Here is a 15113-nt window from a genome sequence, read left to right as displayed (position 1 = left end):
TTAGGGGGCTTGAAGTTCAGATTGCAACATGAGAGGCTTCCTGTTTCGGTTGCTGCTTTTGAGTTCCATGTCTTGGGTGTTGGCTCCATGGCGGTGAGATGGGTGGGAGTCGGCTAGCTCACTGGTTTTGGTTTTCTGTTTTGTGCTGGGTTTTTTCCTGTATTTTATTGTCCCTCTAATGCAAATAGGCTAAACTAAGGTGATTGTGCACTGTATTATCAGATTAATTAGATTATTAGCTAAGGTAATTATGCATTGTGGTTATGGCATGTTATATTAAACTCTTACCTCTTTATCTCAACTCTGAGTTATGTGTGTTACTTTCCCCCTCACTTTTGTGTTAAGAGAGCAGACAGGTTAGACCTTGGGTTAACCCATTGCAGTGATTTAGAGGATAGAGGAGAAATTGTGATATATCAGATGAAAGCCTTGTAGCAGCCTCTTAATCTAATGCTCAGTAGCTCATTAGTAGAGAGCAACAAATAGAGAGAATCTTGATCATAGGCTGAAACCTCATCTTTATACTGAACCATCATGGGAGACCTCTGTTCATACACTTTCCTTTTTTCAGCTGATGAAATGCAGTTTCCAAGCCTTATTCTCTTTATTTGGCTGGTAAGCACAAGGCCTGAAATAGAAGTAGAGTTATCTTCTGTGAGATCTATAATGTGAGGACAGTCTGTATCATCTACTGCACATTGAAGTAGGCATGGAACTGAATGCAGGCTGGTAGTATTCTGGCAGCCAGGCTGTTCCATAGCACACTTATCTGTGAGCGTGTATAAATGTGCAACATGCCTGCTTTTTGTCCAAAAGCTGTGTCAGCACCTTGTCAGCCAACAAGTGATGAGCTAGCAGTGTGATTTCTGGTAGTAATTTCCACGATGAACAAATGACAACATAAATTGGAATATTACTTACAGAGGTCCAGTTTGGGACAACAGACTTCACTGCTGTTTGGAGAAAACTGTGTGATCAATTTGTTATATCCTCCTAGGTTAGATCAGTTTTTCTGCTACTTTAAGGAGGAAAAAAGTAGTAAAGGAAAAGCCAAGTGCTTTTCCTGGACAAAGAGCAAAATGCAGGATTTTTCTTCCTGATAATTATAAGGAAATATTAAAACCACTGAAATAACAGACTGTGTGCTTAATCTTAGGATCTCCTTCTAGAGTCTGATCTAGTAACTGTCAAATGTCTATTCACATTTCTTTAAATAGGGAGATTTATGGGCACAAGGCTTGGGAGAATGAGGGGAATTGAAACTTCCTGAAGTGGGCATTAGCAGCCTACTCTGAACTATGGTAAGTGCCAACCACAGCTATTTGTGATGATCTAGTGGAAAGGTATAAATCAAACCCTTGCATCTTCTTGTCCTATTTCTCATCTCAAGAACTTCTAGAGATCAAATGAACTTTCTGCTTTGTCTGAGCAAGATTTTTGTGGGGCTTGTTAGTCATTTTCCTGTGCACCAAATGATGCTGTTACCTGACTCCTCCCATAAATGCACTGTGGCTCCAGGACTTTCCTGTTAGAACAGTTTTATCAATTGCTGCTTTTTTTTCTTAACCTCCATCATGGAGGCAGATTACTCCCACAACAAAAGGTGATTATTGTTCCCCTTCTGTTATTGGTGATGCCCTCCAAATGCTGAGATTTTGAGAAGTGTTTAATGCCAGGTATTTGTAACTTTCATTTTGATTCGACAACTGGCTGTTGCCCTTTGAAGTGCCCACCTGGAGATTATTAGTGAGACACAGTAAAAGATACAGCAAAATGTTTTATGTTTTTCCCCTGAGAATGGTTAGGAAGTTTGAGATGACTTTCCCAACTGCCTGATGATGATGTGAACTGAAAAATCTCCAAATGGTGATTCCAGATGCCTAGGAGTTAATTTTTCTCTTTCTTAGAGTGTTAATCCAACATTTACCAAGTTGGGTTTACCTTATTGAAAAAAGGAGAAGGTGCAAAGTCTGGAGACATATGGAGCTCACCCTTTACGTACTTGGAGGCCTTTGATTTGTCATGATAGTATAGGGGAATCTTGAAACCATAATGGTTGGTTAGTCTTCTGTCAGTTGATTGGTTTGACCCAATTTCTGGCTCTGCATAAAACTCATTTGCAGACTGAGTATCACTTAGAGTTGTTATTACTACAGAATTTGAATGGATAAAGGGAGGAATTGCAGTCTATTGGGTATTCTTCTTATTGTTCCTACCTGATGTTTGCATACTCTGGATCCATCTGGCATCGTGAATTTTGGAATATTAGGTATTAAAGAGTTCCTTAACCAGACAACAGTAACTATCAGCCCAGTTGGGCTGGAGCTGTTCCAGATTTTTCCTCTCTCCAAAAGTGCAGATACCATTGCAAGGCTGTCTTCAGCTGTCTGTGAGTCAGATCCAAGTCTTCCAGATGTTGGTGCAGGATACTGTGATGAGACTGCCTTTCTGTCTTCCAGTGTTTAATCATGGAAAATGAAAGGAAGATAATACCTTGTTTTGGCAACATACTGTGCTCTGAGTCCTAGTTTCATGACATTTTACTTGCTGGAGCATGGAAGAAAATACTGTAAAGAGCAATGGTGTTTCTTTTCTGCTAGTGGAGTTGAAGCCAGATATGAAAAACATTGATGACAACACTGAATACATGTTATTGGCTAAAAATATGGATTAAAAGACTTATAGTAGTGCATCAGAATGACAAGGGCTAATTCTTGTATAATTTCTTTTCTCATTTATTTTTGTATGAACACCATTCATCAATGTTCTAAAGTCCTCAGTTTACTGTGTATGGAATGTTTTTAGCAACAGGGGAAATAACCAAAGAGGAATAATATGAACCCTTTCCTCTTTGGGAAGTGGAGGGGAGGAAAGTGTGACTGTTACTTCACTTGTAATATAATGCAACATTTCTTAAAATCTTAAGTGATCTGCTTACTTAAGTGCCTTAAATATGTAGATTGAAGAATAATACTCATGTTAAATGGATTGCAGTAAAGTCACCGTCAGATGAACTGGCAGTCTGCATGTGAATGCTGCATGTGTTTGAAGTGTTGCATATAAATAACTAAACAGAAGTGGTAGTTACATGAAAAGATATCATACCCCTCTGTCACTCTGGAGAACAGACTACATCTGGTCTGCTCAGCTTGCACTACAGAGTTCAGCCTGCCAGGCAGAAAAAAAACTCTTAGCTCTTGGAAAGAAGATCGAGTGTCTTGACATTCGTCTTGCATTCCCCAAGCCCAAGAAGTAAACAACTTCCCTCCCTCAGATTGTAGTTAAGAAAAGTTTGGACCTGGTTTATCCACGCTTTCAGTGTTGGCTCATGTAAACTCAGAAGGGGTTGATCTACAGAAGTATTCTGCAATTGCTTAGCACCTCTAAAAGTCAATCTTGCAGTAAACTATGTGGTAGAACATGCAGTAAGCCTTGCACAGTGAAGTTTGATCTTGGACTGAAGCCCAGAGAAATAAGAGGTTATCTTGGTGCATTGAGGTTCTAAGTTCAGCATGTAAGTGAATATGAAGTATTTTTCAATACTGTTACTGACAGTTTTTTGTCTAGCAGGTACCAAGTATCTCATGGATGCCAGGAGTTGTTGTGTTTAGCTGTTGTAATGTAATGTGTGTTACTCAAGTATACACACAAAAAAAGTCACCACCCTGAAAGCCTTAGCAGTAACCTAAGAAAATCAGATGCAGCATGTTGTGTCAGAAAAACCTGGTCATGGGGGCAAGGAACCTTGAAGGCTACTGAAGAGCTATGGTAGTTGCAGTTCACAAGAGAGGGCAAAGGCATGAATGTGTTCAGCCTATGAGCCAAGTGTCTTCTCTTTCTGCATTTCAAACTGCCTTTTTTTTTGTTTCATTTTTGTTTGCATCTGGGAGTCAATCTCCCACGCAATGCATTGGGTGCAGCTTTCTCACTTCCTTTGTTTTGTGTAGTAGGTCACATAATGTTGAAATGACAGCTGGAAATCTTGATAAGTGTTTGTGTCTGTGACCATCACCATCATTTACAAATCCTGAAAAGGAAAGTTAGGCTTTAGGCTTTTTATTTTTTAATGGTTTTAAAAATCATATCTGTGACTTTTAATGATGTATTGTAGCCATTCACCTTTAAGGTACTTTTTACCTTAATTCAGTACAAAAAGGGTAAATGAAAACTAGTATTCAGAGATTATTGTATGCTGATTACATGGGATTGGTGATCTTTGGCTGCCAGACAGTAGACAGGCAACAGTGTATGTATGCAGGGATGCTGTGCTGTCCTATACTGTATGTGATGAAGTTTCTGCTGCTTGTTTGCTGCTGCTGCTGTGGTTACCTGCCTTAGCTATGTAAATGCTATTACAGCTGCGCCTGCCATGGGATTTTACTCATTTACATTTTGCTCTGGGTGAACCTCTGAAGTCCCCGTATCTTTTAACATCTTGAACTGAGCTTCTGGGTGAAAGTTAAAAGCAAGTGCTTGCTTATCTTGGTGGCTTTTACTGGTGTAAAGCTTGTGTGAGTGATGCTGCACAGAAGGGGGTATTGTCTTTTAAACAATCAGCCACATCAGGTTTCTTGGAGTCTCTGTTCTTCTGTCTGATGGCTCTGCATGCCACAAAGCTGAGCTGTGCTGGAAGTGCCAGTATGGCCCAAAGTGGGAGCAGGCTGATATGAGATTAAGGTTCATGGATTTGTCATTGATGAATTAGTATCCATCAGTCTTGGGAGCTTTATTAGAAAGGCTGCAATTGGAGCAGCCCTGTGGGGGATGTCCTCTCTTCAGCCATTTCTGCATACCTTCTGGCTGCGGAATATTGGGAGAATCATAGACTCATGAAGGCTGGAAAGGACCTCTGAGATCCTCAAGTTCAACCATTTAGCCCACTCCAAGTCTGTCAGTATACCATGTCCCCAGGCACCCGATTTTTTAAACATGTTTTAGGGATGGTGATCCAACTGCTTCCCTGGGCAGCCTGTTCCAGTGCCTGACAACCCTTTCAGTGAAATTTTTGTTCCTGATGTCCAGTCTAAACCTCCCCTAGGGCAGCTTGAGGCCATTTCCTCTCGATCTACCATTGGTTACTTGTGAGAAGAAACCAGTTCCTACCTCTCTACAACCTCCTTTCAGGTAGTTGTAGAGAGCAGTAAGATCTCCCCTCAGCCTCCATTTTTGTAGGCTAAACAGCCCCAGTTCCCTCAACTGTTCCTCACAGGACTTGTTCTCCAGGCCTTTAACCAGCTTAGTAGCCCTTCTCTGAACCCGCTCCAGTGCCTTGATGGCTTTCCTGTACTGCGGTGCCCGAAACTGAACACAGAACTTGAGGTACAGCCTGCATCACTGAAATAGAGGAGCTGAAGCAATGTAGCTCACAAACCTTTAATAGAAACATTTGCTTGAACAATACCATGTCGGATGTAGTCCACCAGAATAAAAGCAGTTTGGGGCTGTAGTGTCTTGTTAAACACATCGTAAATGTTTTTGACAGGAAGCTTGGCTGAATCTAAACACCTCTAGACAGCCAGCATGTCAGAGCTTTTCCAAGTGAGATACATCATCCTGTCCGGGACTGATAGCTTTGGGTAATCCTGTAATCCAAGCAACTGCTTGAATTTTGCAGCCTATTTAGTCTTGCTCAGTTTAGGATGACTTGCTGCTGGAGAGTTCAGGGTGATTTTGGTTTATTTTTGTTTAAATTTAAAAAACCCCAAACCAACCAACCAAAAAAAACCCCAAACCCCACAAAAAATCCAACCCCAAACACCTACACCTGAATAAATTAATTTAACTCCAGCTATCTAGGCTGCAGGTTGGACTTAAGGGTGTCATATATATTGTTCTATTAGAAACAAATTCTGAGCTCTGTTGTTCCTCTGACTTCTGGGATTTTTAGTGAGGCTGTCCAAGAGCAGGTGACTTGAAGGAAGCTTTGTGCCAGTTTTGCTCTAAAGACACTGAAGCTTTTGCTTGTCCTTATGTCTGATAGGAGTAGTCTCTAGTCATGGACCGCTTGCCTTCCTCATTTCATAGAATCATGGAATGATGGAAAGGACCTTAAAGGTGATTTAGTTCTAACCCCTCTGCCATGGGCTGGGACACCTTCCACTACACCAGGTTGCTCAAGGCATCATCCAGCCTGGCCTTGAACACCTCCAGGAAGGTGGCATCCACAGCCTACCTGGGCAACTTCTTCCAGTGTCTTACCACCCTTACTGTAAAGAATTTCTTTCTGTTATCCAGTCTAAATTTGCCCTACTCAAGCTTAAATCCATTCCCACTCGTCCTATCACAACAAGCTCTTGTGAAAGGTCCCTTGCTGGCTTTCTTGTAGGCCCTTTTCAAGTACTGGAAGGCTGATGTAAGGTATCCCCAGAGCCTTCTTTTCTCCAGGCTGAACAGCCCCAACTCTTGTAGCCTGTCTTGTGCTTCCACTGCCATCGTGACCTCCTTACAATGGGGCCAGACCACTTCTCATTCTCTCTAGAGATGTGCAGTAGGCAAAGAACCATCAAGAAGCATTTTCCTGTGGCTGTTTGCATGATGGTCAAGGAAAATTGTTTTCTTTGCAGTCTTGACTGCAAGAAATGGGTAAATTGAAAGGTTGCTTGGAGGATGCTGTGCAGTGGAGCATTTTAGCTTAGCAGGCTCTTCAGTGAGTGCTTGTGAAACAGTGTCAAATCAAGACTGTTGATTTTTGCCCTTGTTTTGGTATTTGTGAAGAAAATCAGGCTCTGGAGCAATGCATCCGAGTCCCACTCTGCTTCCTGGCCTCAGCTTCCAACCAAGAGATCACAAGGGGTTGTGATGTCTCTTGCACCTGGGTTGGACTGACGTGCCAACGATGCTGGCAACAGTGCAGAGCCCTGCCGTGGGAACAGTAAGAACTGCCTGCAGCCCACCTGTACCTCAAGTAGTTGGAGTCTGCTTTGCCTCTTGTCTGAATTTCTGGGTGCCTCCATGCTTGTGCAATGTCTTCTGTCATTGGCCGAGGAAAGTCACCACTTGGGCTCACAATGAGACTTTTACAAAACAAAATATGAGTTGCTCTCATTCTTTTCCCCTCTTTCCTCGCTCCACTCTTTATTGTTCTGAGCATGCACAGACTCCTTTGCCCCTTCATCCAAGGATCACAACCATTTTTTGTTTGTCTTTTGCAGATCAATTTTGTAGCCTGTCAACTGTTCGCCCTTTTGGCTGCGTTTTGGTTTCGTATTTACTTGGGTCCCAATCATGCCAGCTCTGCTGTTCGCCATGCATTTGCCACCCTCTTTGGAATATACTTTGCTGTCTTCTGCTTTGGGTGGTGAGTATTTAGTCACCATGTAGATAAGGCTTAGGGAAACATATTTTTAAACTTCATATCAGATTTTCTGGATTGTGTCTTTTTAGTCTTAAGGCCCTTTCTATGTTATCCTAAAAAAACCCCAAAACCCACCCAAATGCCTAACTGACATAACCATCACAAACCCTCAAAGTAAAATGAGCCATAAAAGTATATGTGTGATGTGTGAAGATACCTCATGCAGTTTGAATGTGCAGTTTGAGCCAGGCTGCTCTTAATGAAATACACTGACAATATCTTGTCAGTAGGTATTAATCTATGTTGGAAATACAGGCTAGAAAGTTGTCATTGTGATAATCCGTGTTTACCGATACCTTGATATGACGTTGCATTGATGTCATTTGCATGGAAAAATGTTTCCTTGCTCTGAACTGCCAGCTCTGCCAGTAATTATCTAAATACTCCCTCTGTTGTTTTCAAGGTATTCCATTCATCTTTTTGTCCTGGTGATGATGAACTATGGCATTATGAATATGGCGAGTATTGCCAACATTCACAGGTGAGCTGATGTGGCTGCAAGTCTGGAGCTGCTCCTCTGAAAATGTGGGGATTTTCTAGGACTACCTTTATGTTTTTCCTACTTTTCTTTCTCAGTAACTTGCAGGAGCTTCGTTCATTCAGTTCACAGAAGCAGCTGCAATCTGAATTTGTGGTTTTTCATAGAACCATTAGGGGTGGAAAAGATCTCCAAGTCCAATCGTTGATCTAATACTGCCAAGTCAACCACTAAATCATTCTCCTAAGTGCCACATCTCTTAAATACCTCCAGGGATGATGATTCAGCCACTTCTCTGGGCAGCCTGTTTCACTGCTTAACCCACTTGTTCAATGAAGAAATTTTTCCTAATATCTGAATCTCATCTGGCACAACTTGAGGCCATTTCCTTTCATCCTGTCCTTTGCTACCTGGGAGAGGAGACTTGACCCCTACCTTGCTACAACTGCCTTTTGGTTTGTTATGAGGAGTGATAAGGTCTCCCTTCAGCTTTCTCTGCTCCAGACTAAACCAGTCCAGTGCCCTCAGTTGTATTGCATTTCCCTATGAAATTGCTGACCTCAGAAGTTGGCTTTTGCAGGCTTAATAATTTATTCCCAAACCTCTGGTTGCTTAAACATGGTGAAGTCACATTCTCCTTGGTCTTTTGTCCTTAAGAATTGCTTCCAGTAATTATTTTTTAATGTATTTTCCCCCTTGCTGTTTGGCCTTTAGGTATTTTCCACTTATTCTTGAGTTAGGTGGTAGTTTAACTTAGTGATCTATGAAATTAAGCCTTGCATTTGGTACTGGGCTTTGAGCTTGAAAATGTGTATAAAGTACCAGAAAAATCATTGCTTTGAAGCAGAAGCTTATAGCTTCATCATGAGGAGTTCTTCACCATGGGGTCTTTCTCTTCCATATACAAATGTCTGAGAGTAATGAAAACACCTAACACTCCTAAAATACTTTATCAAATGAGTACCTTCTGGCCAAAAGACAAAAAGCACTTTCATATGAAAATGAAAACTACACAGTTATTTTCTTCTTTTACTGACTGAGAGGAAGTTCATGTCGAAGAACTCTGCTCAGTTACTAAGCCTTCTTGCATGGGTACCATCCTCTCCGATAGAGTTCAGCACGTAGGAGATTGTAGAATTGTGTAGGTGGAGTCTTTTGTTTCCCATCAATCTCCACAAATATTTGTTTTTCAATTTGTAAAACTATTTTATGGCAGGCTTTAAGGACAAGCTGGCAGTTCTTGCTACTATTTGACTTTTGTGTTGGTCTCTCTTAACAGTATGTGGTTTGGTTTGAGTGCGTTACAGGTGATTTCTGTCTGCGTGTTATGCCTGTTTCTGTAGCTGCTGCTGACTGCTCATATCCACAACAGTCTGGGCTGGGGAATGGAAACCCTTTCTTCACTTAGCTTCAGGGCCAAGGCTTTCTGAAGATCTGGATTCAGATAATTATTTCTCCTTTGTCATTTCCTGAGGTGACCTCTTTTTATTATCCAAATGGGAACCATCATTTAAGATTTGTCTAGGATGTGAGGTAAGGGTCAATCTCATCTCCCCAGTTACCAGTGATAGGACAAGAGGAAATGGCTTCAAGTTGTGCTAAGGGAGGTTTAGACTGGATATTAGGAAAAATTTCTTTCCTGAAGGAATGGTCAGGCATTGGAACAGACTGCCCAGGGAAGTGTGGAGTCACCATCCTGGAAGTGTTCAAAAAACATGTAGACGTGGAACTTTGGGAAATGACTGTATTGGGTTCATGGTTGGACCTGATGATCTTGGAGGTCTTTTCCAGCCTTAATGGCTCTATGATTGTTTACAAACATGAACCATAAACATGCTTGTCAGGAGCATTTTGCACCAGCAAGACAGGTATTAGTCAAGACTTTTTCTACTCCCCTCACAGAGTGCAAAGCCTGGAAGTCCAGAGGTAATTAATAAGTTTAAAAAATGTAAGTGGACAATGTTTGTGAAAGAAATGCCATCCAGAGTCCAGAAGGAAAAGGTATTAATAATGTCTACTGCTTGTGTTCTTGTCATTGCCCCTGCCCATCACTTGAGAGAAATGCAGGAGTTACTGTTCAGACATCAGAGGAACCAAGTCTACAGATGGAATCATCTAATAGTTACTTATGTCTTCCTTGACAAATTGAGGTTGTGGTAGGGAGGTGGGCCCAGTTTCAAGTGGAAAACCTCACAATGGGAAAAATGGCTGTGTACTGCAAGACAAATTTAGCTGGCTGATGTCACTGCTGTGAAATAGTCATGTGTTGGTTTGAGTCAATGTGAAGTAGCAATCCAGGATGCTTCAAAACTTTAGAAGGGCTGGGAAAATTGAGTTAAGACTTGTTTACTCTATTTTGCTAGCCATAGCAGTGTGACTCAAAACTACATCCATATTATGAATTTTGACAAAATATCAGTGTATCCAAGATACTTGAGAAATGTTGATTTAAGGGCTGAAGGCTATAGGAGCACTGGATCCTTCATAGTGGTGCTGCAAGACTTAGGTATTTTTTCCTCAAAACACAAGCTGAAGTGAACAAAGGAAATACACTACATAGTTTAACCTGTGTGGTCCTTTCCCTGGTCATTTTCTGCTAGTTTGCTGTCTGGTGAGGCTGACAGACTTCAAGGCCTGTGTATGGGCAAACTATAATCCAGCATCATAATGCTCCCAGCTGCAGCAGCATTTCAGTGTCTCTCCCTGCTCACCTTCTTTCCTTCTAGGTGTTTTGCACTTAAGCATTGGGGCTTGCTTCATCCCATGTGTCATTGTTACATGTCTGAGCTGGTAACTTGCCTTTGGAGGGATACTTGCCATTCTCTGATGAGAGAAAGCCCAAATACCTTGGTGAGGCTAGACTAGATGCCTGACCCAGATAAGATGAATTCTGCTCTGAATCTCTTGAAGAAGCTGTCGTGTCCTCTCAGTCTGCCTTTTTATCTAGCTGTTTGCTGTGGGCCATGGGACCTGCAGGTTGCCTTGTCGTCTATCACTGTCATTCACACTGCAGGTTATTAGTCCTTGGGGAGGAAAAACTCATTTCTTTTAAAACCAGCCATGATTTGACAAAGGCCTGGCTCATTTTCAATCATCTGGTGACTGTGCCTTTTGTTTCATTTCACCTGTAGGTCACACCACGATCAATCCTCTAATATCCTCTTGTTTCTTACCTCCTCAATACTCTCTTTCTTGCTCAGGTAAATACAGGGCAAAATTAGTTGTCAGAAAAACTGCATCTGCCCCTCCTAGATACTGTAATCATTTTGAAAAAGAGAGTGAATTTGTCAAGCTCCACTTACGGAATGCTCCTTCTGGAAAGGGGCATCTCTCAGCACGTACAGCTGAAACGATTAGGCTATGCATCATTATCTGCCTTTATACAAAATCAGAAGAGAGAAAATACCTTAAACTTGAAATAATTTAGCTTTAGGTAGGTCTGAAGAAAAGTTCTACATGTACATAACATTTACAGATTAAAAAAGGCAGTGGAGAATTTCAACAACACTTAATGTCAGACATTTCCAAATAATATGAGAGTGGGAGCTCTGAAACTGAAATGCACAACTTGAAGTGATCCTCTTTCTTTTCTTTTTTCTTTTTTCCACCCCTAGTGTGAGAAGACATCCCCATCATGTTTCAGCTGGCTACACAAAACCATCAATCCTCTTTGGTAAATTTTTTGTTGCCAGATCTTGTAAAATAGCTTCAGACTTGTTAACAACCAAATTCGCAGAAGTCAAACGCCAGTCCTAGACAAGGCCAAACCCAGTTTGAGTGATTCCAGTTCTTGTTGGTGCTTGTGTTGGTAACTCTGTGTTCTGTGTGTTGTATTTTTAGGTACTCCTTTGTGGTAGCCATGGGATACCTCACGTTGTGCCACATAAGCCGAATATACATATTTCATTATGGAATTCTCACTACAGATTTTTCCGGGTGAGTGAGCCTGCAAGCTGGTTCCTGTGTCAATTAGTATTAGTTGTATTTAGTATGTTTTAAGCATAAACTCGTGGTCTGTTAAGCACCTGCAATTTTGCTTCTCTTAAGCTTTACTAAATCTTTTGTTGTTTGTTTGTTTGTTTGTTTTAAAGGAAGGAATAAACACTGTGTGGTTCTTGCACTGACTCATTACTTCTGCTGTTTCCTTGATAGGTGCTATCTAGTCAGGAATGCAGAACTTGGTTAGCTAGACTTTCACCTAAGAGCCTGCACAGTTGCTTGCTGGAGCTGGAGGAGTGTTTATAGCTCTGGCAAGCAGCATAGCTTGTATTCTGGTCTGTCCTGAGAAGTAGGGTGGGCTACTTTCCTTCTACCTTCCAAAGTACAGCCATGGTCTCCAGATCATCCTTTTCCCTGTTCTAATTTACAGTATCACAGTATAACTAAGGTTGGAAGAGACCTCGAGGATCATCAAGTCACCGTCCCTAGAGGTGTTCAAGAGGGGATTGGACGTGGCACTTGGTGCCATGGTCTAGTCATGAGGTCTATGGTGACAGGTTGGACTTGATGATCTTTGAGGTCTCTTCCAACCTTGGTGATACTGTGATACTGTGAGTCCAACCTATCACCACAGACCTCATGACTAGACCATGGCACCAAGTGCCATGTCCAATCCCCTCTTGAACACCTGCAGGGATGGTGACTCCACCACCTCCCTGGGCAGCCCATTCCAATGACGAATGACTCGCTCGGTGAAGAATTTTCTCCTCACCTCGAGTCTAAACTTCCCCTGGCACAGCTTGAGACTGTGTCCCCTTGTTCTGGTGCTGGTTGCCTGGGAGAAGAGGCCAACCCCTTCCTGGCTACAACCACCTTTCAGGTAGTTGTAGAGGGCAATGAGGTCACCCCTGAGCCTCCTCTTCTCCAGGCTAAACAATCCCAGCTCCCTCAGCCTCTCCTCATAGGGCTTGTGTTCAGGACCTCTCAGCAGCCTTGTTGCCCTTCTCTGGACACGTTCAAGTGTTTCGATGTCCTTCTTAAACTGAGGGGCCCAGAACTGGACACAGTACTCAAGGTGCAGCCTAACCAATGCAGAGTACAGGGGCACAATGTCTTCCCTGCTCCTGCTGGCCACACTATTATTAATGCAGGCCAGGATGCCATTGGCCTTCTTGGCCACCTAGGCACACTGCTGGCTCAAAATGTATAATATAATAATTTATATATATAATATAATAATTTATCTTGATGCCCCAACTGCAAAGGTGTTTCCTTCCTCAGCCACTCTGGTGGATAAGTAGACCTGGGCAGATGATGAGTGGCTGGGGGATGCTGGGCTGGGTGGGTAGGTAACCTGGACAGAGAGACAAGAGATCAGTTTTTGCTACTCGTGCTGGTCTTACAGACTCTCTTATGAGGACTGCTTGTGGCTGCTGTTTAAATAGCACAACTTTTTATATGCCATACATTTCTGTGAAACAGCATTTTTCATATATACTGTAGTCTCTGTTTGATTTCACTGAAGCAGTGGACAGCTAACCCTGTATATTTTGTTTATGAGAGGAAGGTATGATTTTGCATGATTTAAAAACAGTGTGCTAATCTGTATTCCACTTGTTTAATTGAATGTCTGAATACAGAGTAATTGGTAATATACTATGAAAAATTTCTGTAAACTGACACATTAAGTTGTAGATGCCTCTTCCAAGCCCCTGTCTTCTTGTAGGCATAGAGTAGGAAACTGAAAGTTGTTGCTGTTTTTCTGCCTGTGTCTGTGTGTGAGGTGGTTGATTTAAGTATTTCATTACATTTCAGGAAGTGGGAGGAAAGGTCCCCAGAGGATTTTGAGTTCTATTATTAGACGAGGGGGCAGAAATGGGAACTCATAAATATAGAAAAAAGTAGTTCTGCAGTTTTTCCTCTGGTTCTTTTAATACACAAAAGCATGTCCTGAAAGAGCATGGCATACCAAGAAGCCTGTAAATGGGATTGGAATACTGTAGTATCATAGTATGAGTCAGGATTGGAAGGGACCACAAGGATCATCTAGTTCCAACCCCTCTGCCATGGACAGGGACACTCCACACTAGATCAGGCTGGCCAGAGCCTCATCCAGCCTGGGCTTAAACACCTCCAGGGACAGGGCCTCAGCCACCTCCCTGGACAACCTATTCCAGGGCTTCACCACTTTCATGGTGAAGAACCTCCTCTTCACATCCAGCCTGAATCTCCCCACCTCCAGCTTCATTCCATTCCCCCTAGTCCTATCACTACCTGATATCCTATAGCTCTGTGTCTGTATGAGAAAGAGAGAGAAATGGTGAGAGAGTGCTTTTCTGAATAGTGTGTTCAGAAATGCAGTGCGAGAACATTAGCTGTCTCTTTCTGAAGACATTTAACAAAGATCCATCTGAGAGTAGGGATGAAGAAGAGGAATAGTGGTTATGTTATAGACTAGGTGGCATTTTCTGCTTTCTTGATCTAAGAGGAGATACTCTTATCTAATGGTGAGCTTGAGGATAATAATATTACTGAAAGAACAATACCTGAACTTACCCTGTTACTTGATTTTTATCCTGATACTTCAATAAACTAATTCTTGAACTTCAATCAAACATAAAGCTGCCAGGTAGTAAACAGCTGAAAAGTGTAGTGTGAATATGAACTACATCTATGTGGTGTATTTTAAAAACTAAGAATAATGAAAAGCAAAAGCTTGCAATCCAAAGTGCTGAAACCCAGCTCAGCCTCTTAAATCTATCTTAAAACCTATTTTCTTGAGGTGTAAATAATGTGTGGCCACTGAAGCTTTATGTACATACCTAAACAGGTGTAATGATTCAGACAAAATATGCTCCCTACCTGCAGTTTTACTTTGTATGAGCAGCAGCTGAAACTCCTCTTGCCCATTCTCCCATGTTTAATGGTTCCATACCTATTGCATGTGGTAACAAGGAGCATGCAAACAGGCTCCTGTTTGGAAGGATGGCCTTAAAGACTGCCCTTATGACTTCAGAAGCAACCAAGCATCTGTTGAGTGCTGCCTATTTAGCTCCAGATTCCCACTCTTTTGGGCCAGTGTACCTATACATTGAGAAGGCAAAACATTAGATTTTAGGCAAGTCTTTCAGAGTGAATAAAAAGTCTATCATCTGCTGACTTTTATTTGAGGTCTTACTGTCCTGCAAGTCTTTGATAACACCTGGTTGCAAAGAAGAAGTTATAATCCACGTCATATAGGCACATAACCAGTTCTAGTACCATCAGATTTCTTATGCAAGTCCTTTAAAGTGACAAGCCAGACATTAAATGAATATTTCCCAGTGTCAATGCTGAAAGCTG

The 15113-nt window shown here is 41.9% G+C and overlaps 1 protein-coding gene across 2 annotated transcripts in view; it reads left to right on the top strand.

Moving 5' to 3' along the window:
* MBOAT1 (membrane bound O-acyltransferase domain containing 1) overlaps window positions 1-15113 on the top strand; it is a 69037-nt gene that overhangs the window by 20158 nt on the left and 33766 nt on the right. For both annotated transcript variants that reach the window (XM_068160851.1, XM_068160852.1), the window contains exons 2-4: window positions 7152-7297; window positions 7758-7835; window positions 11673-11768. In XM_068160851.1, coding sequence (XP_068016952.1) covers window positions 7152-7297; window positions 7758-7835; window positions 11673-11768 — 320 coding nt within the window. The remainder of the gene's footprint in view (window positions 1-7151; window positions 7298-7757; window positions 7836-11672; window positions 11769-15113) is intronic.

The sequence above is a fragment of the Melanerpes formicivorus genome, unplaced genomic scaffold (genome assembly GCF_026170545.1).
Source record: "Melanerpes formicivorus ecotype bairdi unplaced genomic scaffold, bMelFor1.0.p_v2 SCAF_53, whole genome shotgun sequence".
Classification (NCBI taxonomy): Eukaryota; Metazoa; Chordata; class Aves; order Piciformes; family Picidae; genus Melanerpes; species Melanerpes formicivorus.
The sequence above is the reverse complement of the archived record's forward strand: the minus strand, read 5'-3'. Positions and strand labels throughout refer to the sequence as shown.